The sequence below is a fragment of the Pimephales promelas genome, chromosome 15, assembly GCF_988280905.1.
Source record: "Pimephales promelas chromosome 15, fPimPro1.hap1.1, whole genome shotgun sequence".
Lineage (NCBI taxonomy): Eukaryota > Metazoa > Chordata > Actinopteri > Cypriniformes > Leuciscidae > Pimephales > Pimephales promelas.
Genome location: NC_142783.1, coordinates 7559547 through 7579301, shown reverse-complemented (window position 1 = coordinate 7579301; position 19755 = coordinate 7559547). Strand labels below are relative to the sequence as shown.

Genomic DNA, 19755 nt, shown 5'->3' with positions numbered 1-19755 from the left:
AATCAATCAATCAATCAATCAAAGTCATTCTTGTTCACAACAAAAACAGAATGAATACATTTTTAATCTAATGTGTAAAGTCTTAAGCCCTATTCGCACAGGATTAGTATTACATGGTGACCTGTAGTAATTTGTAATAATTGCAGAGTTTGTCTGTGATCTTAATCCTGTGAGAATCAGCCATGTCTGTAATTTGTAAAGTAAAAATTCCTCCGCAAATTACCTACTATATTTCGCCGAACACCGAGGTCCTGTGATAATATTTGTCCCGTGCGAATCGACATCTCCGTGATTTGGCCGGATCATATATCATTTTTTCAAGGTTTTTGTTTCATCTGCGCCTTTTTATCCATCTTTCGCGGGGAAAAGAGGCTAAGTTGGAGTGTTATTGTGGGGTCTTATCGCTAGTACAACTATGCAATTTACAGAGAGAGAAAGCTGAAAACCATCAGAAGCAAGAAAACAAAAAGAATGATTAGATGGAGATGAATGACATGTTTAGCAGCATGCGGTAAGGACGATTCCTCTGTACAGCTAGACATAATAACGACAATATATTTCAAAGCTATAGCCTAATGATATCATATCCGGGAGATAAGTCAGTAAATTCGAGTAAAATCACAGGCTTCGCTTATCCCGTGCGAATGCGCCACACGAAATTCAGATGTGGGTGGGTAATTTCAAATTCACACGTGGTCCCCAGGTAATACTAATCCCGTGCGAATAGGGCTTTAATGTGTAAATGTAATATGACACTCACAATAGATTTTAAAACCATTATGACATTTATGAAGTATATTTTAGACTATTCTTGTCTTATTGTATAGCTTGATCAAAGCCATGCTCAGCAGTTTACACAATAGAGGAAATAGATACATCTTTGTTGTCATTTATGAGGAAAACGCTTTGTAAGACCTGAGGAATCTTTGGACAGTCAGGCCAGTGCTGCATCGCCACGAACATTTAGCATGCTTGTGCCTTCAAGTGTTGCCAATTTAATCATCCAAGCGATTTTGAACCAAACACAAGTCGTGAAAGAGAACTAAATTAAAAATTCTGTACTTCAACCTTAGCTTTGAGCCCTGATAGATTTATAGACGTGTACACATTTTAAATAAAGTGTTGCTTTAATGTTGTGCTACTGTAATCTTATGGGTTTCAAAAGACAAAATATTAGTTTCATTTTGTAGATTTAAACTACTTTCGAAATTCATCAAACTGACTATATAAAGGGTGAACTGAAAAAAAAATCTAAAACATTGTCCCTTATAAAGCTGTTGGTCTTGAGTCCCTAAATAAATGTAAAAAAGTTTTTCAAAGTCAGACATTTTTTTTTCTATAATCCCTGCTCACATTTTGTTATTTTTTCACAAATTATAGTTTTTATGCATGTTTTATCATGTTTTAGCCTCAGTTTTTGCCAGGAGCACATGTAGGGCACAATATTGAAAGCTGCAACATGCCAGTTCAATGAGACCGCAAACCCAAGTTTAGGTTTAGTGCTCTGAAGGTATTCATCGAAGCCATGCTTGGCGTTTGGTGAGTACAAAAAGGAAGCATGAGATAATTTCTGCTTATGGTGTTGAAGAAAGCAAGGAGTCAATTAATTTAAAGATTGAATTGGAGAAAGACCAAAACCATGAGTACCTCATTTCATAAAATAAATGTTACATTTACTTTGTAACATTTGGGCCTAGTTTATAGGCTTTATTAATTCTGATTAGATCTTATATGCATTTTATTGGCTGAATGTGTGTGTAAATTTCAAAGTATTTTTCATTCTGCCTTACTATAATACTCATAGCCATTTTATTTTTGTAATCTTATATATTTGGGTTTTTTCCCATCAGTAGTGAGATTTTCCTGTTCTGCGGCTTTTATGATGTGTTTGAGTATGAGTACAATGGCTCTTTGATATTTTCTGTGCAGTCTGTGTCTGTAGAAGGTCTTTTTTTTCTTTTTTACAAACAGCCTGGTATTACTCCCTTCAGACTTATAATATGAGATGATACAGTCTAGTTCTTCTTTAATCAGTCATTCAAAGTGACTGCATTCTTCTACTCTTATTATAAGAAAGCCTGGAATTATTTTTTTTAACTAAAGGCATTTTAAGGCATGTCTATCTAAAATAGATTTACAGCCATGAAATTTGGTCATTTTAGCAACTTAGTACGGATTAGTTGCTGAGTAGTCAGACTTGTTCAGAGCGCCGCCATGACAGAGAGCGAGTCTGTGAGGGGTAGACTTGACGTGTTTTTAATGACATCAATGTAAAAAGCTGTATAAAGCTCCTAGATCACTTTCAGTTTTCCACAACAAATAATAATACAAACCATGGAAGAGATGTGTGACTGTCCCTCATAGCCTTGCTTTCATTCCTGTTAAAAATCAAAGACTGCGCTGCTGTGAATAAGAAATGACAAATTTCATGCCATCTTTGTAGTAAATGATAATGCAGCTTTTTGATGTAGATTTCTGAGATTAGAAACAGATGAAAATACATTATAGGGGATGGAAAATAGAGTGACCTAGAATGTGTGCTGATAAAAAATTTGGCTCTGGACAACTTTAGTAAAAATAAACATTTTGCCGATATCGAGATAACCTTAACTATGTAAAGCAATTTTAAAATGTATTATTATGAACCAGTCTAAACACTTCAGCCAAGAAACACTCAAATCTGCCAGAAAACCCTTAATGTGCTCCGGCCCGCTCATTCGCACAATAACAGTGCCTGGTGGCTCCAGAATGCAAACCATGACACAAGTTCTTAGGTTTAATGTTGAAAAATTTGGAAAAACGTTATCTCTGTGTAACTGAGATGACGTGCACATGCGTATTGCGTGTTTAGTCTATATGTATGCGCGTTTTAATATATGTGTGCAGTCTTTCTTTACGAATTGACCTCACCAAATTACTTGTCTGTCCAAAAAAAATTATAATGCCATTCAAAATTCCACGTGAATGCCAGAACTCAGCTGTAGTGTAAAGTTTTATACAGTGTTGTTGGCACGTCTGAACCCTTGTGTAATTAGTGTCAGCTGCTGGAGATGTGTTGAATTTGAAGGATGCTTGAGAAGGATCTTACCCAGAATTCTTTTGATGTGCGCTCCTCATAAGAGCAGAAGGGAACTGATGATCTTATTAGTGGGATTTTCTATTGACACTCCTTTAAATATATATCTACAGTACTATGATGGAGGAATGAGCTTTCATTGTTCCTAAATTTGTGTAACATGAAAATCTGTGCTTGAGTTTACTCTCGTACACTGGCCATAACTGACTCCTCTGTTATTCTGTTTTTGTTTGTTAGTTGTTGTTGCTTAGTTTTACTATTGCTGTTTTACAGTACCTTAGTCACGCTTTCAGTAGCCTGAACTACTATGTACTACAAAATTCCCACATTTACTGATAAATATTTGAGGTATGGTTAAGTTTAGGAGTAAGGGATTAGGTATTAAAGTTTTATTTAGGCTTTGGGGTAAAGGTTTGGGTTACGGTTAGGGCTAAACTTCAAATTGGAAATTAAACTTAAGTACTTTAAATTTAATTACAATGCACCAGCATTTATGCACATAAATAAACGGTATCAAATGGTTAAGTGCATTGTAGTCATGTAGTAGTTAGGGTACATAATATAAAGTGGGACCTTATATTGTTTCTCATAATTGTTGCCACCTACCTGAATGAGACCTCAAATTAAGGTAATTTGTGTTTCTATGGTTTTCTTCTTAAAGACCACACTGAACATTAAGAAATGAATAGCAACTCTATTAAAATGCTGTGGCAAAACATTTGCATAAATATTTAAACCACTCATATGTTCTTTAGAATATTCAAAAGTGATTTCAAAAGTGATGATGAATTGTGTGTTATGTACAAGTTTCATTAAATCATTAATTGTTTGAAAACTGATATTTTGATAAAGTAAACAGGATTTCAGCTGTAAATGTAACCTCATTCTCATAATACTTCCCTTTTACTGTTTGTTGTAGGATTCCAGATATAGCGAGTCTGTGGATTGCTTTGATAGTGGTGTGGATGTCCTCACTGCAGATACCAGCTCTCCCTCTCAGGTCTCCAGCTGTAAGACTCTCCCCAACGGCATGTCTCAAACCCGCTCTCACTCTCTGACACTGAACACCTGCAGCGGCTCTGCTGGTGCCCTTCACTCTGGGACTGATGTTTTGCGGCAGAACATCTACAAGAACTTCATGAGGGAGTTGAAGACTGGCCGGCCTCCAGAAGACTGGTGTGAGAGCTCCTCTGAGGAGATCGAGAGCAGTAGTCAAGAAATGCTAGGGTCTCTAGAGCAGCTGGACTTGCTGTTTCAGAAAGAACAAGGTGTTGTTAGGCGGGCCGGATGGCTCTCCTTCAAGCCCTTGCTCACTGTACACAAGGACCACAAACTAGAGCTAGTGGGCCGTCGAAAATGGAAGCAATTCTGGGTCACTCTAAAGGGTAAGTATGCCATGATGGCTTAAACTACCAATATGATTTACAATGCAACTCATGTTTGTGCAGTAAAGAAACAGCTTGATCATGGCAAGGTTTTTTTTTCCTGCAGGTTGCACATTGCTGTTCTATGAGACCTATGGAAAAGCCTCTTCAGAACCAGAGTCTCCATGCTATGCCTTGTTAGCAGAGGACGGTGTAGTCCAGACTGTTCCTGAGCACCCCAAGAAAGAGAATGTCTTCTGCCTTAGTAACACCTATGGTGATGTCTACCTTTTTCAGGTCAGTTAAAAACCTGCACTTACCTGCAAAGTAATGTGCCGCAATTGTGTTTTACACTAGCAGTGTTTCTAGAGTGCAACTGGAGCTGAAGGTGTAGTAGTTCTCTAATCACAGCATAAAGGCCAATTTATACTTCTGCGTAGGGTGCGTGCAGTAGGTACGGCGTAGCATACGCACAGACGCGTCCCATACCGCGTACCCTTCCGCGTTGCCTGACGCGCACCTCTTCAAAAATGTAACTACACGTCGCGACGACGCGGACCGCAAGATCGGTGATTGGTCGTCTTGGTAGCATCGTATTTCCTCATACGCATTTCCGCACGTACCTTCTCACGCATTTCCACACGTACCATCTCCTCTGACGTCTTCTCTCATTTCTGCCTTTCAGTTTTAGTAATTTCACTAAAATGAACTGTTTTTCCACCCCAAAAAGCTCCAACTCCAACATGATCCACTCTCTTTCAGTCGCTATTGCTTGTAGTAACCTAGCCGCGAGGAATCTAAACACAGTGGAACATTAAAACCCTCCGCCGCCTCCTAGCGTTTCGGAGCAGTACTGCAGAGCAACCAATACCTGAACGCAGAAGTATAAATGCTCACAACGGCGTCGCCTACGTGCGAAGCCAACGCCGTACACTACGGCGTACCCTCGACGCAGAAGTATAAATTGGCCTTAAGTCCCTTTGTCCCACACACTCACCCCATGCAACCATATGTTAAACCATATGACATGTTGTGCATGGCAATTTATATGTTTATCATTTTGACTTTAAATTGTTTTAGCATGCTCTTTGTGTTTTCAACTCAACCGGGAATAGTGTGTTTTAGTTTTTTTTGATGTTACTACTGAAGTGAGAGTAGATTCCAGTAAAGTGTCATTATATCGAGAGAGTATCAGCAACTTGCTTGTTGTTGTAAGAATGATTGATCATTTTTGATGTCTAGTTAGCCAGACAAACTCTTGCTTTTTCAAATGCTGATTAGTGCAGTGTGCAAATAAAAATAAAAAAACTACACACACATTTTTCTGTCAGTAATGTTTCTGGTGGAATACTCAAATGCAAATTTAGACAAATACAAAGTGGGGTCCAAAAGTCTGAGACATTGAAAATTAAAATAATTGAAAAGGCATACATTTTGAAGGGATTCGAAAAAACGTAAAACAAAGTAATGTTGTTATTATATACTGTATGTAAAATGAAGTTTAAAGTTTCTAGGTCACTAATAAAATAACCTTATTTGTGATACTTATACAGTAATTTCTATGTATAAAGTGTCAAATTTCCTTTCTTGTATGTTTTTCCCCACTCTAGGCCTCCAACCAAACTGACCTGGAGAACTGGGTAACTGCCATTCATTCGGCTAGTGCGTCTTTGTTTGCAAAACGCTACGGGAAGGAGGACACACTGCGTTTGTTATGTGGGCAGATCCGTGGTCTTCTCCAGAAGATCGACATGGATGGCAAGATGAGGAAAATGGCAGAGCTGCAGTTGTCCATCGTTGGTGACCCCAAAAATAGAAAGGCTATTGAAAACCAGGCAAGAACCAATCAAGTTAATTTGGTGTAACAACGTTATATAGTGCTTTTTTGTTTCAGATATGCTTGATATGTACTAATAAGTGAGATATGTTGAACAGGGAAAGACAGAAAAGTGCATGAATTTCTTAAAGACAATTAAGGTGTACATGTGAAGATTTAAAAAATTTACTGCTTTTACCAAGTCATTATGTTTGAGGCTTTGTGATAAGATGTGTATGTGTTGACAAGGTTTTACTAAGAATTTACTAAATTCCCCATTTTGACTGAAACATTGGGATTAATCATTTAGAGCTTAGTCATGTTAACAGAAGGCATGTTAATCTTACTGCCACATACCGCTTTAGAGGTTGCATGACCCACATAGCTTTAGTTGACCGATGGTATTAGTAGTTTTCTCCCACTGCCTGATAACAATCAAGGTAATGCTTCATGGGAACCTCTGAAGTTGATGCAAAGGTCAAAGGGGGAGTCAAAGGGGTGCCAGGCTAGATGAGGGATTTGGAGAAGGGGAAGAGGTTAGAATGGCCTGAGAAACTGGACTACTTTGAAGTCTTGTCTGTCTCCACAAGTCAGTGCCAGCTGGGCAGTTTAAAGTCTCCACTGACCTTCCCTCACCCTTCCTCCCAAACTAAGGTGTTGCTCATGTCTTGCATCCTCTGAATCTTAACTAAACGTATGCCTTTTATATGAATCAGTGTCAGATAAACAAATGAAGGAGAAATCTGTAGAACTAAACATTTTAGAACTACTGTCAGAAATGTCGCCCATCCAGAAGTAGTGAGCATTGCTTTATTTCAAATACATATACCTCCGAAGGCAAAAAGAAATTTGGCCAGACTCACGCATAATCTAGTTTACTTATTAAGTGTGTCAAACTCCGCATCTTTTAGAAATTTAGTAACACGAAGCATTGAATGACAATGTAAAAAAGTATCAATCTTCTTTATAAGCTCATTATCATCCTGGTACCTCTTATTTGCAATTTTGTTTCAAGTCTCAGAAGTTGTCACTGACTTTATGTCAGTGAGTATATGTACACATTTTTGTGTGTCCTAATGGCCTGTGGGAACATTTCTGGTGCGTCTATCTGTCTTTCGTATAGATTTTTTCTTTTCTTAAACCAAAAATGTTCATCAGTGATTGTATATCAAGAGCATGGACACATTTGTGTGCATTTTGTTTTGTGATTTCACCGTAACAAATTTTAGAGAGACTCTGCTTCCCACAACAGCGTTAGATTGAAGATTGACTGCATGAGCCGCGAGAGAACAGAGGCAACACTGTTCAAAAACAACACATTCCAGTGCCAGATTGCCTCTTATTTAACACAAACTAACTGGATGAATGCTCTACTTGACAACTGGAGATGTTTCCTTTGCATTAGGTACATTTGGTACATCCATGCTGTGAGATGTTAAAAAAAAAAGTGGTGGGGACAGAATCGACCCTGGCAAAAAGTGGTGGGGACATGTCCCACCTGCAAATTAAGCCTATGTGCATCAGCCAGTCAATGAAGAGACTGTGTGAGAACTTTCAACTATTATATCTTCACCTAATTAACACAGGTAGCTATCAGCTGATGCTGTATCAATTACCTTTGGACAATATTGGAACACATTTCTAAAACCGGTTCCAAGACTTAGGCAAGCTGGTGTGTTCTTAATGGGCTCTGAGCTACAGTACAGCAAACAGGCCTCTCTTTTTGTAGTAATGGGAGGATGCCTGTATCCAGTGTCACACTCCTAAAACTGCAGCCCTGTGTTAGGGTAAGTTCCCATGACTTATGGTTACTTATTCCCATGACCCATGATTAACAGCACAGTGTATATCCAGCCTCATTATACTTGTTTTAACAGTGTGGGGTTGAGTTGGTAGGATTTAATAAACCAAAAGTCAAGAAACTAATGGCACAGTGTCTTTAGATTCAGTGTTATCTGCCAGTGGTATGACTTTATGCTGAAAGCCAAAACCAAAGCATACAGGCTACATACAAAAGTAAAATCAATGCCAAAGTGTTGTTATTGATTAGCTGCAGGGTTTGGCATTAACTTTTTTGCTCGACCCCCCCTGTGGCTAGTGGTTTTCAAAAGTTTCTATCCACTCAGCATTTTCACTGGCCACAATTTTGACATCAATTCCTTAGGTGTAAACTGCCATATAGATATGTTTATATTTTGCAGCAGGTATTTCAGACTGCTGTCAGGACTCACGGATCCATTATACTTTTATGTATGCGTTTTCTTTCTCAACTATTTACTTTCACTTAAAACATACCTAACTGGTATTTTGACATTGTTTTGTGTCTATTTGACCATTTATGCACAATAATAAGCAAACATAACTCAATTTAGTACTGAGAGGCAGCTTTATGTGTGCGCAGTCCCATGCCAAAATTCAAGCAACAACCCTGTAACACCAATAATATTCATCTGGAGCAAATGAAAGCAGTGAGTGAGGGGAGGAGGGTTTGTGTGTCACTCGCTGTCGGAGAGATGAGAGAGAGAGAAAGCGCAGCTGGTATTTTATATCTATTCTCCTGAAAATTAGTTTTGGAAGCATTTCAGTATTGATATGCAATGAAAAATATATATTTTTTGACAGCACTCCATTGCATTTTATGATTTCGGATGCCTATTTAAAAGAGTACATTTAAAAAAAATATATATATTCTATAAAAAAAAAATACAAATAAAATCCAAAGTGGCTAGTATAAATGACTGCTTTATTTGGCGGGTGTTAATGTCAAGCCCTGATTAGCCGTTTGATTTATTTTTTTTATTTTTTTATTCACTGTCTTCAATTATCTATTGCTAAATTAAATTGTTGTATTTATTTTTCATAAAAGGACCGAGTGAACAATATACACTAATAACATTATTGGTGTAGTTATACTTTTATTAATTGTGGCCTCAGACGGTGTATAAAGGGCCTATGATACATTAAAACAAAACAAACACTGGTCATGTTACATGTCAGACAGCAATCTCTTCCTGTGGGAGGTTCTTGTCTGCAATTTTGACCAGTCTAGTTGAATGTCTAGCTTTGTGAGATGAGTTTTTTTTTTCATCTGCAAAGTGATAATGTTCATAGAGCTGTGACTAATGGCCCTGGCATGTTCTTTTTCTTTCATCTGTTTTGTCAAAAGAGCAAAGCATTCAATCCAATTTTTTCCCCTATGAGATTGTATTACAAAGTATAATGACAATTGAAGATTGGAGGAAAAAACTCCCTTTATGCCCCAGTCACATCTGAGAGCAATTACAGCCCCAGAGATCCATTACTCATGTTGTTTCTGCCACCATAGATCACAGATGATTCTTGTGAAAGGACGTTTATTAACTGGTGGTTGCGACGCTCTTCCTCACCAACCATTTTTTTTAATTTGCGGACAGATCCAACAGTGGGAACAGAATCTTGAGCGCTTTAACATGGACCTTTTCCGCATGCGCTGCTACCTGGCCAGTCTGCAGGGCAGCGAGTTACCCAATCCCAAGAGCCTCCTGGCCACGGCCAGCCGCCCAACCAAAGCTGCACTGGCCCGACTGGGAATCTTCTCCGTCTCCTCCTTCCATGCACTGGTTAGTATCCTTGAACACTACAGCTGCCGCCCACTTTTTAAGTGGTTCCGGACATTTTTTTTTCTAATTAATTTTCTCCATGACGATCTAAAAAAAAATCACAAGTTGAATCACAACTTTTGTCTTCCAATGACATTGCTTTAAAACAAAGTTTGCAAAGGGACAAGTTATAAACTACTTAGCATTTCACTACTTATCCTATGAAGCATTGATAATTACACGATTGAAGCAAAACAACAGTACAATATAACATTTTTAGTGCTGGGCAACGATTAGTCGCATCCAAAATAAAATTTTGTGTTTACATAATGTATGTGTGTGTACTGTGTATAATTATTTTGTACTGTATAAATCCACACATACAGTATGCATCATGTATACATACATATTTGCATGTATATGCTGTATATTACAGCATATACATAATGTATATTATATATAAATATAAATATTTTATATACATAAAAAAAAAATTCTTATAGACATACATGTGTATTTATATGTACAAAATAATTCACCTTTGGCTAAGCCACGCCCTAGAATGTAGATTGACCAATCACAGCGCAGCCAAGAACGAGCTCCCACAGAGGTCGGACACTTTATCACAGTGCTCCATTGACTTTTAACACAGGCGTCTCATATTTTTGGTCTCGGCAGGCTATTACCGTCGTAGTTTTATCCAAAATATGGTTAAACGTTGTGCCTTGGGCATTTGTAACACAGATACGCGTTTCCCAGAGAGGTTGGAGGGGGGTGTCCGTTTTTTCCCTTCCCAAAACCGAAGTAAAATCCTGACAAGTGTCGTCTGTCGTCTGGAAACTGTGTGGATGTCCTCAGTCTGCTAAACCCCGCAAAGATCAACAAGCACATCTTTTTTTACTTCTAACCTTACTGTGAGTGTGAAGTTATACTAGTTAGACTGTTTTATAATGTTTTAGGTTATGATTTCGGTTCTCATACCGGTTGTTGATACGCTAGCACACGCTGCTAATAAATACGTTATAAGTTACTTGTGTAGTCTGTTTCTCTTTGTAATAACGATTATAGAAGTGAATAGAGACCTACCCAGCTTTGCATGAACAGTGTTGCTCCCTGATATTGTTAGTCCCAGCCTCCGTCTCGATTAGTAGGAAATGCGGTGGTTTATTTTTTGACTGTGACCGGTAACGTTATGCTTTTGCCTCTATTTTGGATGCCTTGTTGTTTCTTGCGTTTCACCTGTAACTTTTGTCTTGAATATAGCCTTCGAACGCATATTGCAGCCCCTTTTGCCTACTTCTATCGGACACTTTATTTGCTGCTTTTAGTGCTTTATAAAAGTTTGATAACATTTCAGCAGGAAGAGCTGTTACAGCATAAGCCATGCAGAGCGCAGATGAAGTTTGACGGATGTAGCAACAGTAACTAAGGGGGGCGGGGCTTAGCCAAAGGTGAATTGTACTCAGTACACACACATGCAGTATAATATGCAAACACAAACATTTTTTATTTTATTTTAATTGTTGCCCAGCACTAATAAAATGTATATTACACTGTAGTTTTGCTTCAATCGTGTAACTTGCCATGCTTCTTGGGAGTCTGTATTTGCTGCTGAGCTCTTTTGGCATGATTCTCATTTCCGTGGCGACAGTGACTTCTCTGATCGATGGATCAGGACTGTGGGTAGTCTAGTTCTTCATGGGGAATTCAGCTGCTATACACATCTTTTTCTTTACAAGTATTAAAGTGTGACAGGACATTATTATTAAAAATGAATGGTACTGTTCTAATAAACTGTTGTACTCTACTGAAATTCTCTTCACCTGAAGCAGATGCCATATCCTCCGTTTAATTTGTACCATTTCCATTTCCAAAACTGAAATCCTTGCCTAGTTACCATTAACACCAATCTCTCTCTGTTGCTCTACAGATCTGTTCCAGAGACGAGGCCACAATGCGAAAGCGTTCTCTGTCTCTCTCCCATCGTGGTCGCAGTAAGAAAGGGGTCTTTTCATCCCTGAAGGGCCTTGATACTCTTACCAAGCGAGGTCATGAAAAGAAGTCTTCTGTCTCTCAGGTACTGCACTCTGTCTGATTTAACCAGTCGTGACTGTGTGCCGTTACACAAATGCTCGGAAAACACATTTGCATATCAATTTTCCTACCTTTTTTGTTTTGAAAGTCATGAGTCATGCTGGAGGGAAATTCCTCCCACAGGTGCAAATAACAGGACTTTGATAAATAAAGACTCTCTAGAGTTAGTAATTACAGAGCTGACAGGATTAAAAATGTTGTTCTTGCGCCCCTTTCCACCGCCTTTCTCAGAAATGCACCAAGATAATAAACAGGGTTTTTTAGGATGTGTAACCATTTCTGTTTATCAAGTGTAAAGCCTTGCGATTTTGATGGAACTGATGATAACCTTGGTGTCTTAATCGACTCAACTCTATCTTTTGGCTCTCATATTTCTTCTCTTGTTTTCCATCTTTCCAAACTTTTTTCCATCTTCGTAAAATTGCACGTCTTCGATCTTGTCTCACTTTAGCTGATGCTGAAATCTGAGTGCAATTCATGCACTTATCACATCACGTCTGTATTATTGCAATGCTCTATTTCTTGGTCTGCCCAAAAGGGGACCTTTGCATCATGACTTGACGTCAAAAGTCGCTTAACCTCTCTACTAAAAAAACTCATTGCAAGATTACAATTTGTTCAAAACTCAGCAGCAAGAGTTCTCACCCCCACCAGTTCTGCTTACATTACTCCTCTGCTTCATGACCTTCACTGGCATCACATATTCACTTTAAGCTATTACTTCTAACGTTTAAAGTAACACCAGGTATTTTTTACTCTCGGGGTCCCCCTACAGTTGGGAAACAGTATTGTCCTCTACTGCTGTCGTAAACTCTGTCATCATACATGCACGCGCATTTGTTGACAACAACCATGATATAGCCCTGAACACTGTAGGAGGAGGTCGCATGCAGGTGTTCTGCTTGTGTCGCGTGTGAAATGTCTTCATCCCAGGTACAGTGACATATATTTCAGCATGTCATATGAATATCATTACATGGGTTTTATTTTTTTTCTAACGACAAATGATCACGATGCTTACGTTTACAAGCCAGCATTATTATAGTAGCCTAGTCTATTGGTTATACTTCAATGCAATGTTTGAGTGGTAGATAATAACCATATATCGTTGATATTATAATATCAAGCTACCATAAATGAATCCGCAAAATCGATTTGCATTACAGCTTGAGGCAAGAAAAATAAACGAATATCACAGACGTTAAATAAGTATCCAAAAATATGATTTTGTACATCTTATATATTTCCTTGCAAGAATGTAGCCCCTACCAAACTTTTAGACCGTTAACCGCTTAGAAGTTAAAACACCAGTTAACTTTATTTTGAAGATAAACGGAGGATAAGATAGCTTCCGTAACATAGTAAAAAAAAACAAACAAACAAAGAGAATAGAGATAGGCTAGTATGCAAGCAAAGTCCGCATCGGTTCGCCCCCGTCCTCCTCCTTCAGCTTACGCCACTGGCCCAAAGTTAGTCCTCGTTCTGCCTTTAACGTGATTACTTTCTCTTTTTCTCTTTTTGCTTTCGTCCGATAAAACATTTGCTTTCTTGTTTTTCTGTGCTGCTTTGACCATGACTATAACATTTGGCTCGCACATCCGATTTTAAGGAAGTGGGGGTGGTGGTGGAAGTGACGTATATGCCGTCAAGCAGTCAAATATTGTAGTTCTCTTTGTTCGCGGGGTTACTACCCGAAACCCGAAGTTTAAAAGTACGATTAAACACACTACAGACCCCGTCAGGCTATGGCAGACGTGTCATTCAACCTATTGTAAGTAGATGGACCATCAAGAGACTTGGAAATATATTATGAAGGTTGAAAAGTTCCCTGGTGTTACTTCAAGGCATTAAATGGTCTTGCACCTCCATATCTGTCATTTCTACTTTACTCTTACAGCCCTGCCCGGTCCCTTAGATCAGCTGAACTTGGCTTAACGTCCATCTCCCGTTTCTGGTGAACTACTGTAGGTGGAAGGTCATTTAGTGTTAATGCTCCTAAATTATGAAATTCACTATGTATTACACTTCGTAATATCTCATCTGTGGCTACATTCAAGACTCAAAAACATTGAGCCTGTTTCAAGCTAAAAACATATCTATTTAACATGTATTTCCGCACTATAAGGCGCACTTAAAAGCCTTTAATTTTCTCAAAAAACGCCTTATATATGGATCAATTGGTTAACAACGCTCCGCGTTATTAAAATCGCCAGCGAACTCTCGCTCGTGTTCATCTTATGCCCGCTCTGTCACATGGCCAGTTCAACCTCGTATAAATCAGGTTATGTGTGTAAGTCACGTGCCCGCTCACGAGCGCTCACTCTTAACAGACACACGAACAGACACACTGTCCCCGGTGCTGCTCGCGCGTCACAGAATGTTCATAAAGCGCTCCCCGTTCACCGGGTCGTCTCATTCAAAACAGCCAGCTGTTGCTGTCAGCGAGCCGCCGCACATTGAATACTCGTATGAGTCAGGCTGCGAATGTAAGTTACGTGGCCGCCCCAGCGCGCTCATGCTTAGGCTACTAATAAACGCCTCCGGCGCCGCGCATTTGCTACATTCCCTTTAGCACATCTAACCTTAGTGGATGCATAACGCAAACCCAGTCAAACGTTTGACTGCAGTATCATGCGCCTGATAATCCGGTGCGCCCTATATATGAAAAATGTTCTAAAATAGGTCATTCATTGAAGGTGCGCCTTATAATCCGGTGCGCCTAATAATCCGGTGCGCCTAATAGTGCGGAAAATACGGTATATGTGTGCTATTTAAATAAAACAACTTCTTCTTGATGATGTTTCCTCCCTGTTGACATGTTTCTGCACTGTGCTAATAATGGTGGTAAATTGGCAGTAAAGGAACTGCACTGGGCCATTTGTTTAAACCCAGAGAGGCGTGACCCATGAGCCGGAGAACTTTATAGATTTCCTGTCATGATCGTGCCCTTGAGCAAGGCATTTAATAGCAGGTTGTTGCAGGGGGACTGTCTCTACAATGAGAGCATTGTGTTGTTTGGAATAAAAAGTGGCAGCTAAATAAGTTACTAATGCTTGTTTTGTTGAGTCTGTTGCACTTCTTTGCCACCCTAAACTGTATACAAATGGGAAATCCCTCATTTTTTTTTCTTTTGGCTTTGTCCCTGTGAAAAGGATTTCAGTGATTTGAGCTGCTGTTCTTACAGTGGTCTTCCTCAGGTAAGGGATGCTGGTTTGCTGGATCACAGCTAGTATAGCATGGCTCCTTGTAGAAATATAGATGCTTCTAAAGTTTGACCCCTTGTTGACCTGCAAAAAATGCTTGGCCACGCTTGGCCGATAATAGTAAATAATATGATCAGTGGTCTCTATAAATGTTGATCAGAAGAGCCAGATAACGCAAGACTCGCTAGACATTTTCTCTATGTGCAGCTAAAATTGCTTCACAACATTCACTGGTCTGGCAGTTCTACCAGGTGTTTGAAAAGGACAATAGATTTGCAATGTCTTTGGAGACATTACAACAACAGCAACGCTACACCAATGACAGCAAGAAACTAGTGCTGGTATATTAGTGCATTTTTCATTCCTCCCTGAAAGCCCAAACTTAATGTCCAAATCTGCTAGACCAGTGACTGTCATTGAAATACAGTCTACTGTTGCTAAACTGCAGGACCCCATAATTAAAAGAGTTATTTAAACTGAATTAAGCCGTGAAAGAGATACTGTTCCTCGAGTGGCTTTGTGTGCTTACGCTCCGAGACTGATTTGGAGACAGACAAGCAAAGTGAACGGTCAAATACTCAGAAATGTGTCAAAATGCCCGAGTATATGCTTAAACACAGTTGTTATGTTTAAATGAGCATAAACAGTTGTGAAATAAGTTGCATGTATTTTGGATCCGTACATTAGCTCTTAAAGTGACAGGAGCCTAATGTTCCTGCTGCGGTCTGTGCCATTAATGTTAATCAAACTAATCAAGATAAAGAGAAAACACTCATTGCTCTTTGGTAGATGTAGTGGGAAAAATCTATATTGTATAGTAGTGAAGACTATGCAGTGTTTTCCTCACTTTCCATTGATAAAGACTGTTCTGTTTTTTTTTCTATTTATTTCACAGCAATGCTATATTATATATATATATATATATATATATATATATCCAAGAGCTTTTATTTTTTTAATGTTCACCTCATTTTGGCCAATTTCTAAAGCAAAATTGCCTATACTGTATGCTTCTCAGATCAAGCATTTCCAGAATGTATTGCAATGAGCTCAGTGGGAATCTTTTTTTAATCTGAAAACAAAAATCAATATTAAAATATATCCATTGAAAATAATCGAATAAAAATGCATTAGGTAAACCAAACTGGCTCTTGCATCAACTAGATCTCCAAATAAATAGAATGTTACTCTAAACCTTTATACATGTCTAAATTGCCTTTTTTATAGAGTAATGACCAGGAATGTCCATAAAGATAATAAATGGAAGGTTGGGGTCAGATTTCTGCCCTTCAGATTTCTGCCCTTAATAAAGAAAAGTAAAATTCTTAATTTCGGTCACTAAATTAATCTAGTAACATCTTGGTAGCATCCAGTAGCAAAAACAAAAAAAGTATGAAATCACTGAGATGAAGTCCCTGTCCCTCCCTGACACGTAGGCTATCGTGTAATGGGAGATCCAGCCAGCTTGGCTAACAAGCCCCATTTCCATTTCACACCACAGTAGGCCGAGGTGTGGAGACAGACAGAGGGAGAAATGTATGAATTATTAAAAGCCATATGTGGTAAATTACAGCCTGCTATACTCTACCCTGCTGGGACACACAGATGGTTGCTATAAGAGCCCTATAATAGTTGCTAAATATTAAACAGGCCAACTTTTTGCTGAGGATGCTGCGGTAGCCATCAAGCCAAAGTGTCTTTTTTTGTCTCTTTCTCCCTCTTTGTCTTCTCTTTGTTTATTTTCACTAATTAGCTAATCATTATAGTTACTCGTCCTTTAATTCTGTTTAGCCTTGGGTTTGACAATTATATATTTATATGTATACTCTAAATAAACTTATAAATACACTTTTGACATTAGTTCAATTTATTTATTTATTTGTTGAAAAGGAAAAAAAATTTATAACTTAATTTAGCAAGAATGGATTCAATGGATGGATCAAAAGTGACAAAGACACAATTTTACAAAAGATTTCTATTTCAAATAAAGGCTTTCCTTTGAATCACAGGAAAAATTAGCAGCACAACTGTTTTCAACATGAATGATAGTAAGAATTGTTTCATGAGGAGCAAATCAGAATATCCAAATGATTTCTGGAGATCATGTGACACTGAAGACTGCAGGAATGATGCTGAAAATTCAGCTTTGATCATAGGCTTAAATTACATTTTTAAAAATGTATGCAATTACAGTAAATGTTTTATGTTTGTAGCACAATATAGCAATCCTTTTAATAAAATAAAAAGCCCTTAGTGAGCATTAGAGATGTTTATTTAGTCAATTTTTTTTTCAATTTGTCCCAAAGATTTGCAATAAAATGATTAATTTCTTCCCTGACCAAAACAAAAATGATTTTTCTGTTTATTCCAATTTAGACATAACATTACCTTGAAATTGAGTCGTTTTTGCCAATATCTACTTTACAAAGGTAAAAATCGTTGAATATTAAATAAACAAGAAACAATTTATACCTTGATTAACCTCATTAACGATCGGGTGATGGTGTCAAATGCCTACAATCATCTCTTGTCTTCGGCACAATAAGCTGTCTGGATAGGAGAGTTCAAAATACAAAAATACATCAAATAATGTACTCTTATTGATGTGAGTTTTTATGATTAGTTTAATGATTTTGAAAAAATTAGTTTAACCATGGAAAAACAATAATAATTGCATTAATATAACATCAGTGAAACTACAAAGCTGACACAGATGTATAATTATAATGTAAAGTTACCATGACTCTTTTTTTCTAAAGTAAACTAAAAAAATAACAGTTGTGTGAGTTCTGCAACACACGGTGTAAGCTACAAAAAAGTTGCGTATATAACAGTTGTTTCTGCGACAGCTCTCTTATGCACAATGTCATTATTGAAATTCCTCACTTCGCTTCGTCCACTCCTTGCTGATATAGTACGTTTGTAATGATCAGTCATGGTATTTAGTTTAGTTTTCACTGTTTTCTGTTTGCCTGAATACTGCTTGTTTGTTTTCATGGTTACTAATTAAGCTTCACACATGTTCCATGTTGCCTTGATATTATCCCTGTACATTTAAGCCAATAGTTCCTTGTGTTGCTTATTCTGTGTCATTTATGTGGTTGTGGATGTGCTTCTACGTTGTTTACTTCTGAGTGTTATTTTTAATAAACCATTTGTGTTGAATTCTCCGTCATCGTGCCATTACTACAGCCACAGATTCTGAGAGCAATCAACTTATGTGCAATATAGGGATTTAAAAAAGAGTGAAATCTTAAAGGGTTAGTTCACCCAAAAATGAAAATTAAGTCATAAATTACTCACCCCCATGCTGTTCCAACCCCGTAAGACCTTCGTTGATCTTCGGAACACAAATAAAGATATTTTTGATTGAATCTGAGAGCTGGATCACTCTTCCATAGGCTTCCTAAGGGACTGGCTCTTGACGGCCCATAAAGTCATTAAAGAAAAGGTTTAAATATTCCATGTGCCTACAGCGGCTCAATTATAAGTTTATCAAGCGACGAGACTACTTTTTGTGCGAAAAAAACATAAATAACGACTTTATTCCACTATTCCATTACTTTCTTATGGGCGCATGCGCGAGAACTGAGATGAGGACGTTCTCATTCGTCTACTTCTTGTTACCGGCTGCTCCGCTTAGGAGTTTTACCGCCACCTACCGTATAAAATGATGATCCATATATAAGGCGCTCCGGATTATAAGGAACACTGTCGTTTTTTGAGAAGATTAAAGGCTTTTAAGTGCACCTTGTAGTGCGGAAAATACGCAAATTGAAAAGTGTATGTACAGCGCGCATCTTCGTCTGCTTGTAAACAGAAAGTTTTGTGCTTCAGCACATCATCTTATACGGTAGGGGGCGGTAAAACTCCTAAGCGGTGAGCAGCAAGAAGTAGTCGAATGAGAACGTCCTCGTCTCAGTTCTCGCGCATGCGCCCATAAGGAAGTAATGGAATAGTGGAATAAAGTCGTTATTTATGTTTTTTTCGCACAAAAAGTAGTCTCGTCGCTTGATAAACTTATAATTGAGCCGCTGTAGGCACATGGAATATTTAAACCTTTTCTTTAATGACTTTATGGGCCGTCAAGAGCCAGTCCCTTAGGAAGCCTATGGAAGAGTGATCCAGCTCTCAGATTCAATAAAAAATATCTTTATTTGTGTTCCGAAGATGAACGAAGGTCTTACGGGGTTGGTACAGCATGGGGGTGAGTAATTAATGACTTAATTTTCATTTTTGGGTGAACTAACCCTTTAAGCAATTTCAGGAAACAGCAACAGAGTCAACAACGAGACTCAATTCCTGTGATAAAAAATAGTCGGCCTCACATCATTACATTTTTGTGTAGAATATATCGTGCGTAATTTTAATTTTCATTGGTATTTTAAGATTATGGTCCCATGTGAGGTGTGTCAGATTATCCTCTCTTCTCTTCACACATTAATTTGGCAAATCGTCTTCATTGGCAAAAAAATTGTCTTCAAGGCAAATCAGCGAAAAACACTCTGTCATTTCTAAGGCTTGAAGAGAGGAAAAATATCCGGAAAAACTAACATTGTAAATGGGCCTTGGGGAAAATATCAAAAATGTATAAGACATTGCCATGCCAGGGAGGGACGCTTTT

The 19755-nt window shown here is 38.2% G+C and overlaps 1 protein-coding gene across 3 annotated transcripts in view; it reads left to right on the top strand.

Annotated features, from left to right (window-relative positions):
• Positions 1-19755, top strand: part of tiam2a (TIAM Rac1 associated GEF 2a) — a 128176-nt gene that overhangs the window by 51798 nt on the left and 56623 nt on the right. For all 3 annotated transcript variants that reach the window (XM_089120069.1, XM_039650975.2, XM_039650976.2), the window contains exons 4-9: positions 3996-4461; positions 4568-4737; positions 6051-6275; positions 9670-9855; positions 11765-11911; positions 15081-15125. In XM_089120069.1, the coding sequence (XP_088976195.1) occupies positions 3996-4461; positions 4568-4737; positions 6051-6275; positions 9670-9855; positions 11765-11911; positions 15081-15125 (1239 nt within the window). The remainder of the gene's footprint in view (positions 1-3995; positions 4462-4567; positions 4738-6050; positions 6276-9669; positions 9856-11764; positions 11912-15080; positions 15126-19755) is intronic.